General features: G+C 40.3%; 1 protein-coding gene across 2 annotated transcripts in view; it reads left to right on the forward strand.

The window, feature by feature from the left end:
* The window catches only part of LOC143129466 (NACHT, LRR and PYD domains-containing protein 12-like), a 43,678-nt gene that overhangs the window by 3,868 nt on the left and 22,422 nt on the right, over positions 1 to 17,388 (forward strand). The window contains exons 1-3 of one of the 2 annotated variants that reach the window (XM_076289913.1): positions 6,172 to 6,446; positions 14,508 to 14,796; positions 15,437 to 16,985. In XM_076289913.1, coding sequence (XP_076146028.1) covers positions 6,432 to 6,446; positions 14,508 to 14,796; positions 15,437 to 16,985 — 1,853 coding nt within the window. In that variant the 5' untranslated portion in view covers positions 6,172 to 6,431. Of the gene's footprint in view, positions 1 to 6,171; positions 6,447 to 14,507; positions 14,797 to 15,436; positions 16,986 to 17,388 lie in introns of those variants that run through there. The other variant, XM_076289914.1, reaches the window with a different exon arrangement.

Genomic DNA, 17,388 nt, shown 5'->3' on the forward strand with positions numbered 1-17,388 from the left:
GAGCTTGCACTTATATCAGGTCACCCTAGTGATATTTGCAGCCTCCTTTTCACTGGTGTTAAATCTGGCCAGTAGTCAGTGTGGTCCAGACACGTGCTGCTTGGTGGAACAAGGGCAACTTTGTGATGGAGCACCGTCTACGTTACATTCTACCGTTACTATGGTGGAATATGTGCTCTGATTGGCATACCAATGAGCCTGGCTACAGGTTTAGTACCCCGGACACCCGGGCTCAAGGCCAGGTGGGGTGAGTGCTCTATCCCTTTGCTACATGGTGTCAGAGGTGAGATGGCTTGCTGTGAGCCGTATGACTCATTATGGTATGAGAGACCCCCAGGTTGACCCCTGTGTGAGGGACCCCAGAGATGGGTGAAGCAGCAGTGTGTGGTGCACCCTGGAATGGGAAAAGAACAGCTGGTGGATGTGTGAGGAATGTGCGTGAAGCGCATAGGCACGCTTCCTGAAGGGGGAGGGCAGGGTAACGGAGTACTGTCACTACGGTTTAGTATGCACACTGACTGACACACACAAACACACACACACACACCATTACACCCACACACACAACACCCCCCCACACACACACACACACACAGGCACACCCCCTACATTCATAAACTGTACACAAACACATGCATGAACACGCGCACACGCACACACACTCACAAGGGAGTACACATGCACACAGAAGCAAACACACACACACTCACACAAACACACACCCACACACACTTACTTACATGAGTTGCAGGAGTAGGAGATTTAGACCAATTGCCAAGCGTGATTTATTTCTGCGGAGGGAATGTGGAGGACAGAGCGGCGGTCATATTTTGTACCGCTATGTGGTACATCTAGTTTTCTAAACAAATAAGTGTATTTTTCCAAAAGTGTATTTCTCTCCATCTATCTGACTATATATCTGTGCATCCATACATTTAGTTATCTGTATGTTTGTCTAGTTCATACAAAAATATTCAGTATTAGTATCCACTCATCCACTGACTCCATTGTTCCATTGTTGCACAATGTTGCCATTTGGCAGCATACTTAATTTATTGAATAAAAAGGCAAAAATCGTATTGAAATAATACTTAAATGGTAAAAACAGACCTTATTTGCGTTCAGTAATTTTTAAATGCGGTAAATATATGAAAAATAGAGAGAAATCATAGCAGAATCGAGTGTTTCTGCAGTTGCCCTAGTTCAGCGGTTCCCAAACTTTTTCCCACACAGACCACCTTCTACATCCTGACTAAGCTGGCATACCCCACCATCCGACACATTAAAAAGCAGCACATTATATATATATATTGGCGCATTCCAGGCATCATGTTTACAGTAATAAGCCACCCTATTTTTAATGAAAACATAGCCTACTTACAAATGATTTCCTTTCATTTCATGTTTCCATATCATAACCCGATTTGAAATTATTTATATATTTATGAATTAATTACATAAGATTTAAAAAGTTCATTTTTAACACCTTTACGACATAGCCCTTTTCATCTTGCGTACCCCCTAGAAGCAACTCGTGCAGGGGCGGAGCTACGTGGTGGCCAGGGGGGGCCACGGCCACCACTGGTCAAAGCTTGGCCACCCTGCTGGCCCCTCCAGCTCCGTTCAGTGAAAAGTAAAAAAGAAAAAATAATTGCTGCCGTTTTCGACGGCACTTTGCCAACACTTTGCAAAGCAGGGACTGAACCAATTACTGCACTCTATCTACGACCATTGGCCCAGTCAGGAAGTGTAGCCCACGATTCTGATCACATCGTGAGTAGCCTAGTGCAGCAGCAGCAGCAGCGGGACAATTCAAGTCATCTGAACACTTAGTAGACTAGACTAGCCTACTACTTAACTTAAAAACACTTGACAGTAGACTACTAAACCTCAGTAACAACAGGTGAGTTGATGATGAGTTGGAACATTCATGTTAATAAGATGTTAGAATGTGTCACGAATCATAGCCAAGTGAGCTGCGTTGGGCTGTCCTTAGGTAGGCTCTGACATGTGTGGGCCTGATCAGAAATAATCGGATGCCTGCGGTAACGCTGTTACAAAAATATTTCGATAAAATTCAGGTGAAATGCATGCATATTAGGCACATATCATGGCTCCAATAAAAGTAGGCTAATAGGGCCTAGGCTAGGCTACTTTATATAAAAAACATAATTTGCTGACTGCGTGTGGTTCTTGCCATAGCTGGTCAGGCAGAGTGCTGCTTTGCCTGAGTTCTTTGTTACATTGCTCCAGAACTGTTCATCGCAGCGAGACGAAACTTTAATTGCGTGACAGTAGAAGTGGGGCTTTCCAACGAGACTAAACTCTTGCCTGTGCGATCAAGTATGAAAAAAAAAAAAATCAAATTGATTCATATTTATAGTTTACCTGCACACCCACTCTCGTTTGAATTACTTGCGAACCCGTGATCACATAGATATGGCAAGCATATCAGAAGAAAGAGGAGACACAGGGCTATATATTGGTACCAAGTATATCTATGCTTCTGGGCTATACAAAACAGACAACGTGACTGCAAAATAACATAATGTACAAAAAACAACTCTCGTTTCAATTAGGCCCTACTCACGAACCCGTGATCGTATAGATATGCCACGCATGTCAGATGAAAGAGGAGATACAGAGCTATCATTTGATACCAAGTACATCCTTCTGGGTTATAAAACAGACGAAATGACATCAAAATAATAACTTCATATAGCTCCACTTACCCCACGTTTTTGTGTGTTGTAGTGGCAAGGCATGTTCATAATCCAACGCTATCATGTGCTTCTCTATGGCAAAGTATGTTCATAATGCGGTTTTGAGATCCCAGCAAATTCCTGCATGGCATCCAATTCGAGACTCATATTGCATCCCAATTTATTCACAAAGAAACACCTTTTTGCCTTCACTTTGTTCATGACAATGCAGTAAAAAGTTGTTTTAGAATCATCATGAGTGTACACACAGAACACGCAAACTCGGGTTCAGTCAGGTCAGATCAGTTCGTGTCACAGATATGGAGCGCAAAAAGGGCATTTTTCATTACTAAATAAAAAAAATGGCATTTATTTTTTGTAAGGCGCACACCACATGTCTGTAAATTGCTCAGCCCCAAAGCCCCCCTCCACCATGGTTCTTATATTGCCAGATTCAGGACAGTCTGCCCTACACATACATGAAAGTCATGTCCAGCTGACAGAGATACATTTCAAAATAAGAATGGTATAATATGCTTTTTGTCTTTGTATTATTTAAAAATCAAAATTAAATCAATGCAAGTATTAATATGAATTGGTGGCAGATCTGGGTAGCCTAGACTGTTCTGAAAAAATATATATATGTGTAAATGGCACTTACAATGACCAGGATAAATGCTTATGTCTAGGGTTCTAAGGGTTAATTTCTTAATTCAGAGCCATGTTACTTACAGCCAAGTACTTAGAGTGGATATCAGAAAGAAATATAGTTTGGCCATCAGTATAATATTAAATATCTGAATACAATATTTGTAGTATTTATTATTGTTCTTTAACATCATTTGAATAAGACTGATTAAGTAAGGTGCATTATCATAATGTACTTTTTTTATAGCATTGGCTAATGGAAAATGATTTGGAGTGGACAACAAACTGACCTGTGTATCAGTGTTGGCTTTACACAATTTATTACCATTATTAAAATAGGCTATCCTAATCTTCAAAACTTTTTGAGTAGTTTTTAAATAGTAGTTTTGATTCCCAAGTGCCACCCCAATAAAAAGTCTGGACCCAGCTGGCCCCCCCTATAAAATAATCCTGGCTACGCCCCTGAACTCGTGTACCACCGGTGGTACACATAGCCTACCACAGTTTGGGAATCCCTGCCCTAGCTCATCAACTGGGGTGGGAAATTTGAAGGGGTATGATGTCATGTGATGTCATCCAAGCACATCATTGGTTAAACCAGCTTGGTCCCACCTTTCTTGTAAAAGCCAATCAGTGTTTACATTTATTTAGAAATATCAGCAGAGAATGTAGCCTGGCTAGCGCCACCACTTCTCAATGAGACGTGGTCTGGGAACCAAACGTTCATTTTCTCGTATTTGAAAAAAAATGCCCAGATCCGTTTATTGGGTGCCACGGACGTCTATCAAATGCATCTGTGCATAGCTCATCCCCTATCTCAGGCGAAAATTTGCTCCATGGTCTCCAGGCTGCCTTAGCAGCTTGAATCAAATCGCGCGCAAGGCAGCATGGGAACACCCAGGCTACAGAGAATGTCTAATAGGAAGAGAATTGGCACTGTCTGGTTACTTTTGGTTTCTGGGCTGCTTGCAGTTCCTCCTCAGATTCCACGTGAGGGCGCTCGCAGGCGAGCGCAGAATGCATGGAGGTCTATGGAGCTGTACCCCTTAATATCCACTTTTCTCTGGATATATATTTTTTGTCTAGTAATTTCAATGTTGCATTCGACAGGGGAGGCAAAGAAAATACACATTGTTGATTATTATATTTTTTAAAGTCACGTTATTGTTCTAAAAATCCTTTCAAATATGTCAATGACGTCATTCATTAGCACAATGCTAGCGTGTTATGGGCAACAACGACCCAACCTGTAAAAAATGAAAAGGACATAAGTACTCGTTCATTCAACTTTAGATCTAAAATCCATATTGAACTTGCATAAACTACAATAAAATCTGGGATTCTTCAACGACAAGCAGGTGAAAGAGATACATTTAGCCGTCTAGCTCCATAGACCCCATTCAATCAGCGCTCGCCCGCGATCACCCCCAGTGTAATTCTAATGGAACTGCAACCAATTTCGATACAAGGCTCTCCGTAGACGGGCTCTTATGGCAAGCGATTTTAACATTTACCCGCTAAGTTTGACTATCTGGAATTAACATTGTAGATATCAACAACATCTTTCTGACTAGTCGCAATTACATTTTGGATGGTTGGAATTGTCATTCAAGATATCTGTAACGTAATTGTGACTAGTCGAAACGTCATATAGAGATATCTGTAATTTAGTTTTCACTAGGCAAAACTGAATTAAGATATCTGTTATCACATCATTGAAAACAACATTCAACTCGTCACACATCTTAAATGATAATTGCAGATATCTTTAATTCAGTTTTGACTAGGCAGAATGAAAGGTGAAGATATCTCAAAAGTCATTATGACTAGTGCGAATTATTGTGCAAGACGTTGCTCTTTAGATTCGTAGCAGAGCCCGTCTACTTATTTCCCCTCCCCAACATAATCAAAGAAGAAGTGGGCTTATTTCCTTATTTCTATGAATGGAAGAAGAAGTTATTTGACATCTAAAATAACTAAAACTCAGGGACTCCGTGTGGTTTATTAGACTCTCACGTTATCAACTGGCTTGATCTCTGTTTCGTAGCCTACATAAATAAGTAGGCCTAGGCTACTAAATGCACCAGCACTACACCATCTACAGGAAACTCCATTCATAATGGTGTTGGCTGTAATCGAAAAAATCAAAGCAACATTGAATCATCAATTCTTGCTACCAGCTCCTGTCTTGCATAGGCTGCAGCATTAAAAAGACGATTAAAAACTCCTTCGCCCTCTGGCTGCTCTGACATGGTGCTAATTAGTGCTAATTACAAAGTTAACAGTTAACAGGTGCTATGTGATTTGATGATTTGAACAACAACACGCTCTGCTCCCGCCTAAAGTAGGATGTGGGCCTAATTTGCATAGCAATACAGATATCTCTAACGTCATTTCGCCTAGTCAAAACTCTAATTCAAGATATCTATAATTACATTTTGACTAGCCAGAATGAAAGTTATAGCTATCTCCAATTTCAGATATCTCTAAACAAAACTCATTCATATATATAACTTGATAATAGATATCTACAATCAAATTATGACTATCCCTAACTCCAGTTTGAGATATCTACAACGTCATTTTGACTAGTCATAATTCCATTTACAGATATCTACAATGTCATTTTGCCTAGTCAAAACTTAATTCCAGATATCTGAAAAAGATATCCGTAATGATAAACCCCATAGAAATGAATGGCAAATATGGCGTCATTTGTCTTAGGAAGAATGTCTTTGTGGATATCTGAAATGACAATTATGGATAGGAAGAATTCAATTGCGGATATCTAAAATGTTCGTTTTGACTAGGCAAAACTGAATTACAGATATCTGCAATACATATCCAGTCTAGCGGGTAAATGTTAAAATGGCTTGCCATAGGCTCTGATATCGAGAAGCCCCACATTAAGCCCAGCCCCGATCTGCAAGCTGCAGCCAGGGGTAGGCCTACTTGGTGATATCAGTAACTTGCCAATGAAAGGGTATGTTGCAGTGTGCAGTAGAGGGAAATACTTTCCGTTTTTGTTCTTCCCATAGCCTAATCATCAGGAATTATTGTGTCCTCTAGAACATTTGAGAAATGGCTGGTGTTGAGGTAAGGATCATGGCAAAGATGTTGATATTTTGTTTGTTGTCTGTCTTGTATGTCTACCGTTAGGTGTCTCGGGTACGCTGGCGATTACGCCGCTCCATCAGGCATCTTTTGTCTTGTGCGTCTTTTGTAAATTTGTTTGTTTGTCTTGATGTCACGGGAACGCTGGCGACTACGCCGCTCCGTCTGGCATTTTGTCTCAATGTCTAGTGTGTAAAGCGACCTTGGGTGACTTGAAAGGCGCTATGTAACAAATAAAATGTATTATTATTATTATATGTTTAGTAACTTCACAACTTTAGCCTACCATAACAGGCCTACCAAAAGCAATAACCCCAATTATTTCTTCCGCGATAGGCCTATTTACTGTTCACTCTTACCAGTCATTTTGCTTATCGCAAAAAAAAAGCGGTCTGCAGCGGTATTTTTCTGAAAAAAAAAAAAGTTATGCGGACCGCTTTTTCAGTTTGAAAAAAAAAAAAATCGGCCAGCGTTGTTCCAAAAAGCAGCCGGAAGCAAATTGACGTTATGTGTGGATAGCCTACAAAAAATGGGTTTGGCTACAACTTTTGGTAGGCCTATGTTATGGTAAAGTTGTGAAGTCATTCCCTATGCTCAGACACTAAAACGAGTCTCTCGACCGGTGTTTTGTCACCTTCTCCATATTTTACTTGTCATGGGAAACCACAGGTTTCGGTAATCCGCTTGTGATTGGTCAGCTGTAAAACGGACAGCATGCAGCATGAAGTTGATCAGATAACTTCTGAGCTGCAGAAAGACGGTTGCGGTCGCGTTTTAAAAGAAGCCGACGACTTTTTTGAAAACACTGTCTACTCCATAGGATTATAATGTAAAACAGACCCCAGCAGCTGCGAAAAAGACGCTTAGTCTAAACGTAGGCTACCCTAACTTCTTTTGTCAGAAAAAGACGTCACGAATTGCGGCCTGCCACACGAACTTAGTCAGGGCACCAAATAGACCCGCGTTTCTCAAACTGTGGGTCGCGGAGACATGCCTGGTGGGGCGCGAACTGACGTGAAACAGGAGTTTTTTTTATTTAGCCTATTTTTTTATCTGTAGCCTGGGCCCAGGTAGCACCCGATGCGCAATGGACGCACTGTGCTGATCCACTAGCACGCGATGCGAATTCTCCAAATTGCGACGCTACCCTCCATGAAGACGCTTTGATGGGCGTCCCCTTTCGTAGATGTGTGGAAACGGCAGGACAAGAGCAGGTAGCCTAGTAAACAACCAAACAAAATGTTTCCCTCCACTATTTTGAAATTACCGAGGGAAAGTCACATCTATAAATTAGTTTGCAAGTCATTTCAATCATGAAGTTGTCCCTGTAGGCTAGGATTCTAGCCACACATCATACAAACACGGAAATGTAGACACTGCTATGATTTCCCCCCCTCATCTGACATGTTTCTGTCCGTTGGCCGTAACCACACTACCGGAAAATTAGGTTTTGTTTAGGCTACGTGATGATGGACCTCCCCTGCGTATTGCTCTACTATTGGATACTCGCCTCGCGATGGACGGATTCATTTCCATATAGTTGGGGATTGCTGAACTTTTTGACGCGCCGCAGCCACAGCACTCGTCGCACCGCATACCCAGAATCCTATGCGGGTGCGGAATTCGCTTCTCATAGAAATGAATAGGGATACTGCGTCGCGATGTTCGCATCGCATGCTAGTGGATTGGGGCAGGGAAGCGCTCGTGTCAAGGCAGTTTAGTTAGTCCCGACCTATATGACATTTTGAACGTTGTTGTGAGAGTGGTGAATTTCATCAAAACCCGGCCCTTAAAAGCGCGTCTATTCTCCGCACTTTGCGAAGAGATGGTAGCTGACCAAAAGGCTGTACTGTTTCATAGCGAGGCAAGGTGGCTTTCCCGAGGTAAAGTGCTGTCGCGCGTGTTTGAGCTCCGAGTCGCCTCTTCTTGGAGGAAGAGCGCATGTTTGAATCTGCAAGCACGTTCACTAATGAACATTTCTTGACGAAGCTGGCCTATCATAGCGATATATTTGATATATCTTAGCGATACATTTGAGTTAAATGTCCAGTTACAAGGCAAAGACGAGCACCTACCTCACCTAGCAAATAAGATTAGGCCTACTACATTCACCAAAAAAAAACTTGAGTATGGGACAGGCGCCTCGATCGCGACAGTATTATGCCTTTGAGATTTCTGAGCGAAATCGCTGAAACGTCTGATTGGGAGCCACTCTTGTGATCCCATGTATTAAACAGTAGGCCTACATAACATCCCTGCAAAGTTTATTTCAAAAATATTTCCCAACCAGCAGTGCTCAGTATTACTGGATTATGGATCCATTTAATGCAGCATGTTGGTATTTCATATATTGTACAATGCTGTAAAATGGCCTATGCTTCCTAATATGTTGCTGGAAAACAGAAATATGTGTGTTATGTATTTATTTATTAATTATTATATCTGCAGCACCAGCTGATTTTAACTCTGTTGAAGAGGATATATTTAGAACTTGTCATTATTTCAATAAATTTGACAAGTTTAAGCTTGACCTACCACTTTATTAGAGCGATGAGGGACAGGTGGGGCTCGAGAATGCCCCTTTGATCAATACAAAGTGGGGAATGAAAGAAAAAGTTTGAGAACCACTGAAATAGACCATGGGTCATTCTATAATAGGGCAGTTCCAGCATTATGGATGTGACAATTGGACTCATATTGGTAAACAAAATGCCTTAGAGTGGGGGCAAAATTAGTATCAGTGAATTAATTTGCATAACTTTTAATGCAACCTCTGTCCTCTGAATACTGAGAAATCCTCAAATTTCATATAATCAATTTCATCCTAAGAATACAAGGCATTTTATCAGCGTTATGGATGTGACATGAAATGGACACACTTTTGTGAGAGATTACAGGTTTTCTACAAACTCTGTGAATTTTGAAGGAAACTGCCGAAACTATGATATATGTACCATGAAGGAGACTTGAATGAACACAAAAAGTGTGTTTTTGAAACTATGCGTCATTTTCGTAATGCATTATGTAGGAAAAACTGGCGTTATGGATGTGACGGTTTCACGTTATGGATGTGACGTGTCTGAACCAGTCCTCGACAAACTACATAAAACACATAATTAAGTAGTGAATTTTGATATGAAACAATTGAAATAGTGATGAAACTAGCGATGAAATTATTGCTTCCTCAGTGCCCACTAAGATCCACAGGAAGAATCAGGACAACAAGTCATTTAAAATATAAAAAATACATTTATTTTTTTCTTTTTACTGTCATCAATTTTGGTCAGTGATTCCCGGGTTACTGAAACACCAGGGAACATGAAACTTGGTGGCCACTCCCCTAAATAACTAGCCCTACGTGAACCGTTGCACCCAAGATGACAAAATATTTATGGTATAGAGCCCGCATGAACCTAACCCATACCCACTCATTTGTGATTTGCACACATAAAGTACATGCACGCGCACGTGCACACACGCACATGCACACACACGCACATGCGCGCACACACACACACGCACGCACAGTCGCACACATACAGACAGGCAAGCACACACACACACATAAACACATACAGACAGGCAAGCACACACACACACACACACACACACATGCACAAACACCCACCCACATGAATGCAGATACATAAACACACACACACAGGCACGCATACGCATGTGGGCATGCAAACACACATGCACACACACACATAAACACACAAACACAGGCACGCATACGCACATGCACACACACAGACACACACACACAGACACACACACACACACACACACACAGTCTTATAAACAAAAGCAAACTCACATATGCACACATTTACATGCACATGAGTTGCAGGAGTAGGAGATGGAGACAAATTGACAAGCGTGATTTATTTTTGCGAAGAGAATATGCAGGACTGAGAGGCGGTCACATTTTGTACCGCTATGCGGTACATCTAGTTTATTGCTGCCCTTACTCTGTGGGTATTAGCTACAGAGGACCTGACACTTCAAATGCTGTCATATCGCGTCACATTTAAAATTAAACTGTGTTAAGCAGACGTGAACGGCAGGCTAAACAGATCTGCAACAGAAGGAGGTTGCTATGTTAACTCCAGCATGTGACATGGCCATGGAACTTGCTGACTTAAAAACAAAAGCCTTACAAATGTAAGGAGTTGTGCTCTTAAAGGCAAGCTGAGCATAGACATTACTCTACCATTCCCTTGTCAATCTGGAATTTGTCAAATGACACAATTTGTTTGAACATTGGGTCCATTTATCCACTTTTGAAATATGTATAATATTACCATGTGAAATATGTTGTTTCTGTATGGTTGCACACCATATTTATGATGTAAAAAGAGTGTCATTCTCCATCAAATTCAATCAGATCAGTTGCAAACAATAAAATATAGACCTAAATGAAGATTTTAACAACAGTTCTATTTGCGTATGCACAACTTTTTTTTTTCCATGGTAAGGATGACCTTTGCATGGAATTGCCCAATAGCCTAATTCGGGGTAGCCTATCTCCCCTGTCCATGATAAAGATTTAGTTAGCCTATTATCAAACAAATACATCTTTATGGAATCAATTTTGAACAGCTATGCTAAAACATCCTTTTACCAATAACATTGCTTTGTAGGCCTATTTATTTTAGACCGAATCCACAAAATATTAACTAAATTACTTCTACATTATTGACTGTCTCCGACTACAAGTCATGCATGCAACTTGACTAACATGATATTATCAAGTCTAACAATCTATTTTTGGAGATTAATTTACTAACTGTAACATCAGTTATATAAAACTGCTTATCTAGTAAAATGTGTTATTAATCACATACAGTACAAACTGCAAAAAGCGAAGTCACAAAATGATGGGAAATGTCAACTCTGTTATTGTCAACTCTGTTAATTCTGCATAGATTAATGATAACAGAGTTGACAATGATGTGCTGTCAACTCAATAGCAATAGCTATTGAGCAATAGCTCAATTTCAATAGCATTTAATGAGAGTGTCAATTTAAGATTTTGCTCTTAAATGATGACTAAATATGTTTGTTTGTTTTTTCAAATGTATATCAGAAGATGTGTTACTAATATTTTTACCACATGATTTCTTTTTTTTTAATTATATATGTAAAAGCTACCTTTTTTTAGAAAATATGCACCTCTTGGAAAACTTGCCAGTGGAATGTGTTGTTTTTTTTTTTTAATTTCAGGACAAAAAGTAGCAATCTTATCCAATTCAAAGTTGCTACTGTAGAGACAAAAGTTATCTTAGGGAAGGCATAATTTAAAAATGTATCACATTTGCTAAATATATAATTTACCGAGTTTGTCTCTAACAGAGTTGACAGATTTTTCTGTTATTACATATTTTTTTTCAAATCTTACAGGTTCAAGTCTTACAGGTTTAAACTCAGCAAATACTTGTCATGTTAACTTTGAAGTGTGTTCTATGACTATAAAAAAGTTTAATGATAAAAACTCATTACATTTTTTTGGTTTCTCTCTAAACTTCAAATGTACCCCGAATTATAGAGTGTGCAAGTGACTTCCGTTTTACTTCCGCTACAAGGGACCTGTCTTTAAAAAAAAATATGAACGGGAGTTAATGGAGAGATAACAATTATTTTTTGGTCCAGTTTGAATTGTGCCACGAATTTCACATATGATGTGTGTGAATTTAAAAGATAATTTTTCACGTCAAGAAAGTACTGTTGTTCGATAGACTTCAAAAGTTATGTTGGTTTTGTACGAATCCGCTCAGTGGACTACATCTCTCGTCTCGAACGATGTACGTCACCAACGTAATGAAACGATAAGATTAGAAGCTAGCTGATAGCTGTTATGCTAGTTAACGGTTGCATCTTGCTGCCTGCTGTCACTTAACAGTATGTAATGTACAGTCTATGGACGAATACAACTTACCTGATGTGTTTAATCCTCTGACTCATGGTATTTTCATCGGCAAGGAAAGCCCAATTAAGACCTGTTGCTGGTATGCTTGTACAATCTAGTGTGGCTGTGAATGAGCTAACGTCACTAGCGCGACTGATGGGTTTGTAGTCGTTGGAATTACGATCTTTCACAATGTTGTAATTCAATAGTTACGAAACAAACTGCAAATGTCTTTACATGAAAAATTGTCTTTAAAATTGACAAACATCATATGGGTAATTCAAGGCACAAGTCAACCGGGACCAGAAAATAATTTATTTTTCGCCATAGACTGGCGTTCAAATTTTTTTGAAAGATAGGTCCCATGGAGGCAAGTGGAAGTGGCGTCACTTGCACACTCTATAGAATGACCCATATGTTCATTAAAAGGATATTTCCGATATACACAAATCCGGCGAAACACGGAAGTAAAGCAGCGCCGCCATTACTGCGTTGCCTTGCTGCTAATAATGTGTTGGTCCCGTAGGCGGCTGTAGCAGACGTTAGCTGTAGATGCGAAATCTTCTTTTTCTTAATTTTTATTTAGTACGTATGCTGTTCAGTGATGCCGGGAAAAGCGTGTTGTGTGGTCGGCTGTTTTAACAACAGTAGGAATATACAGACCTAGAATTAAACCGTTTGTGAAATTCACAAACCTTTGTTGCACATTGAGTGCCCATGTTTACAGGCTTACGGATTACACAGAGTTCCTTGTCCAGTGGAGGACCAAGATGTGCGTTAAAAGTGGATGAAATACATACGATTAATAAAATAATCCTGAATACCTGTAAGAACATGTATTTTACTGCTACAAGTGGTCGTGGCTAATAGTTATTTGCAACTTCTGAAGCTTGTGAACATATTAGCAACACAGCTACTAATGATAGCATTCGGTTTATTGTTGTCATTAATTAATACACGTCTTAATACATTATGTTGTCAATAAATTACCTTAATCGGTAAGTTTTGGCCACTGCCTGACATCATCTACCCAATGTTCCCTTTCACCTGACATTTTTTCATGAGCAGGATCTCCTATTTGATATTCTCTGACAGGATGCTTTCATTGAAAAGCCATTAGCAAGTGTCACACCGTCACACTCCGCAGGCACGCATTAATGGCGGCAGGCAAGATGGCAGCGCCCATAAAGTTCGCGGCGGATTGGTGTATAGACCTCTCCAGAATAAGTCCCGCCTCCTAACTTCCGTATCCATCCAACCTTCGGTCGTCAAATGTCTATGGGAAATAACATGGCGTTTTTAAAGATTGTACCTGTCAAACTCTGTAGGTGACAAAGTAGAAAAAGCTGCTGGGCAGATTGGCCTACACACTTCTGCCATCTAGTTTCCACTGGATTTTTTGATTTTCGGTGCCGTTTAAGTAGTATAGTCTATAGTATACTACTTAAACGGCACCGACAATCAAAAAATCCAGTGGAAACTAGAAAGTGCTAAATACCGGAATTATCCTGTAATCACTCAAACTTTTCAGCTAGCCGACAGCCCAACTGCTAGTATGTTTGGATATTGGACTTCATTGTAAACCTAGCAGACAGCTAGGCTACATGCTGCAACACATGTATGAAATATATTATGTCTTATTGACCTTGTTGTTTCTATGTACATGAATTGTTGTTTATTGGCAACAATCAACTTAGTCGAGGCATAAAGACCCCTGGATATCTTCATTAAGTAAACTTTTGAACTAGCTGCTTAGCCTAATTAGCTCGCTTGCCACCACTACTAGACACTGCAGTCAAAAGGTTAGCGGTTTGGCTGTCACGCCCCTGAGGCGAAATTTCGCTGGCCAAAATTTGCGAGGTGTTTTGCTGTGTGGAAACCCACCGTTAGTCTGAACGTACCCTTTAGTATATAAAAAAGAGTAAAATATGTCAGGGTTTATATGTTGAACTTAATGACTCAGTTATGCTATGGCATATTTACATATTTCATACAAACTTACATGCACACAGGGAGAGAGAGAGAGAGAGAGAGAGAGAGGTTTCCCTGTGAAATTTAGAAAGTATGATTTTTTTTATTACAATGATAAATATTTACATATTAAAATGCATTTTTGAAACCTTACCCCAAAGCATCCAGTTAGTAGTGGACCAATAAACTATACAATGACCACAAAGCTGAAAGAAGTCCTGAGGAACACTCTGGACAACCTCACAGGAGCAGAGTTTAAGAGGTTTAAGCACTACCTGCGGGACCAGGGCAGAGTCGCATGGGGAAAGCTGGAGAAGGCCGACACAGACGACGCCGTGGACTTGATGGTGGAGGTGTATGGCACGGACGCGGGGAGCATCATGCTGACCATCTTGCGGAAGATGAACAACCATCAGTTGGCAGAGGACTTGGAGAGAGTTCTAGAGACATGTAAGTATACAGTACAGTCTCTGATGATGAGTCACTTGCTTGTGTATATAGGGAGGATTGCTATGTTTTCATTATTCATTTCTCCCAGAGGGAGGGTCCGAAGGTTAGCTTCAACCAGATATCATCTTTATGTGCTGCCGCAACGTTTAAAAATGCATACATGTGCTCACTTCCAAGTTAATATGCCCACATTACTGGGGGACACAAAAGTATGTTGTTGGGGGGGGGTATATTATTACTGGCCGAAAAGAGGTGGAAAGCTTTTCAGATATTAAAAGTCAAGCCATGTATTGATTTTGTGGGTGTACATAGCACAGGCGATTTGGCTAGCTAATTAGCAGTTCTACCTGGCTCTAGTCTGACTCGGGTCATTCCCCAAACCCATCCCATCTCTCTCTCCTACTTGCTTCCTGTCTGCCTCTTCACTGTCCTATCATAAAAAGGGCAAAAATATATACTGCTATAGTGCTACATTTTGAAAATCATAAGGTAGCAGATACAATACACAAAAACAGAACAGTAAGGAAAAACAACTATCAAATAGTTGACATTATATTTCAGTTGATATTTAATATTCACTTGATATGTGCTTGATAATCACCTATTTCATCACATTATATCTTATCTTTGTTGTCTTTAGATTATGATGAAGCACATGCACCAACAAGGAAGAAATTATCACTAATACAAAAGCTTCAGGAGCACCTGAAAAACAGATTTCCTGTCGTACATCAAGAGTCTGGAGATTACAGATTACAAGATACTTATATTGAGGTTCGTATCGAAGAAAGCCATATAAGAGAAGACATTGGAACAGGACCAAGCTCTAAAGCTAAGCAAATTGACTTGGGGAAAATGTTTGCAGCCACATCTGCCACACGAGTTTTGACATTGGGAACTGCTGGCGTAGGGAAAACCGTTGCAGTGCAGAAGTTTGTCATGGACTGGGCTGAGAGAAAAACAAATCAAGACATAGACTTTGTTTTTCTTCTTCCATTCCGAGAGCTGAACTTGAGGAGAAAAAAAAGCTACAGCCTTCTTGATCTTCTTCTTGTGTTCTACCCTGAACTCGAAGATTTGAGAAACCTCCCTAAATTCAGTGAAAGCAAAATGCTTTTTGTCTTTGACAGCCTCAACGAAAGCAAACTCCAGCTAGACTTTAATGGGTGCATTTGTGACCCTAATGAGAAGTCTTCCGTGGACATCCTCATCTCGAGTCTCATCAAAGGTACCCTCCAACCTTCTGCACTCATCTGGGTCACAACTAGACCAGCAGCTGCCAGTCTGATCCCATGTGAGTACTTCAACATGAAGACAGAGGTGTGTGGATTCCATGACCCCCAGAAAATTGAGTTCCTCCAGAAGAGTATCAGGAATCCAGAAAAGGCCAACAGAGTCATTGAATTTGTCAACAACAAAAGAAGCCTTCACGTCATGTGTCAGATACCACTATTCTGCCACATTGTAGCCAACGTGCTGGAAGAGATACTGGAAGATCAGAACAAAGAGGAGCCACCCAAAACTTTGACTGAAATGTACGCATCATTCAGTGTTCTTCAGATCAAAAACCTTCATTGGAGTGCACTGGAAAAAGGACAGCTCCTTATTAAACTTGGGAAACTGGCATTTAGACATCTGGAGAAAGGCACCCTGATGTTTTACGAGAAAGACTTGATAGCTTGTGATCTTGATGTGAAATCTGGAGCTTTTGATGCTGGATTGTTCACAGAGATCTTGAAAATGGAAAGTGGCATAACTGGAGAGAACACCTTTAGCTTTGTGCACCTCAGTGTACAAGAATTCCTCGCTGCTCTTCATGTTCTTCATGAAAGTGGTCATGGGGAAAATCCTCTTCTCAAGACTGTGAGTGAGAAGATCAGCTGGTCGTCCACACCATCAAGGTCTCACCTTTACGAGTTTGCTGTGGAAAAGGCCCTGCAGAGCAACGTTGGACAATTGGACCTATTCCTGCGCTTCCTTCTTGGCCTGGCTCCAATGTTGGAGCCTGAAATTCAGCCCCCACTGGATGTAGTGCTGCCACAGTTAGCTACCAGAGAAGTGAGCACTGAGAAAACAGTTCAATACATCAAGGAGAAGATCAAGGAGGACGTCTCACTAGAACGGCTCATTAAACTCTTCCACTGTTTAAATGAGCTTGGGGACCATTCACTGGCGGAGGAGATCATTAGGTAATTATGTCAATTTGTTTGTTGATAAGTAGGTCAACTTCAATATGTTAAGTAAGGGATAATGGCTTATGGATAATGTGTTCCCTTATACAGCATTAAGGAACGAGGCGGAGGAAAATATCTCCAAAACGTGAAGTAGAGATGGCTAGTACTTTCAATTTATTGATATTTATAGTGTGATATCACCATGACCATGGTCTCAAGACACTTCAACAACATGCACAGTTAGGAGTAGGAGTATACCCCTAATAACATAAAAATAATAAAAACACACGTTGATTTGTACAGTAAATAAAACAAAGCATTTTAAAACAAATAAAAAACCTAGATAAAACAATAAATAGACACAAATATAGTAAATAAATAAAAGCAATAATCACATCAGGTCAATAGACAAGAGGAT

The sequence above is a fragment of the Alosa pseudoharengus genome, unplaced genomic scaffold (assembly GCF_046254945.1).
Source record: "Alosa pseudoharengus isolate Yale_2024_CS ecotype anadromous, Long Island Sound unplaced genomic scaffold, YU_APseudo_1.1 YU_APseudo_1.1_scf_1, whole genome shotgun sequence".
Taxonomy (NCBI): domain Eukaryota; kingdom Metazoa; phylum Chordata; class Actinopteri; order Clupeiformes; family Clupeidae; genus Alosa; species Alosa pseudoharengus.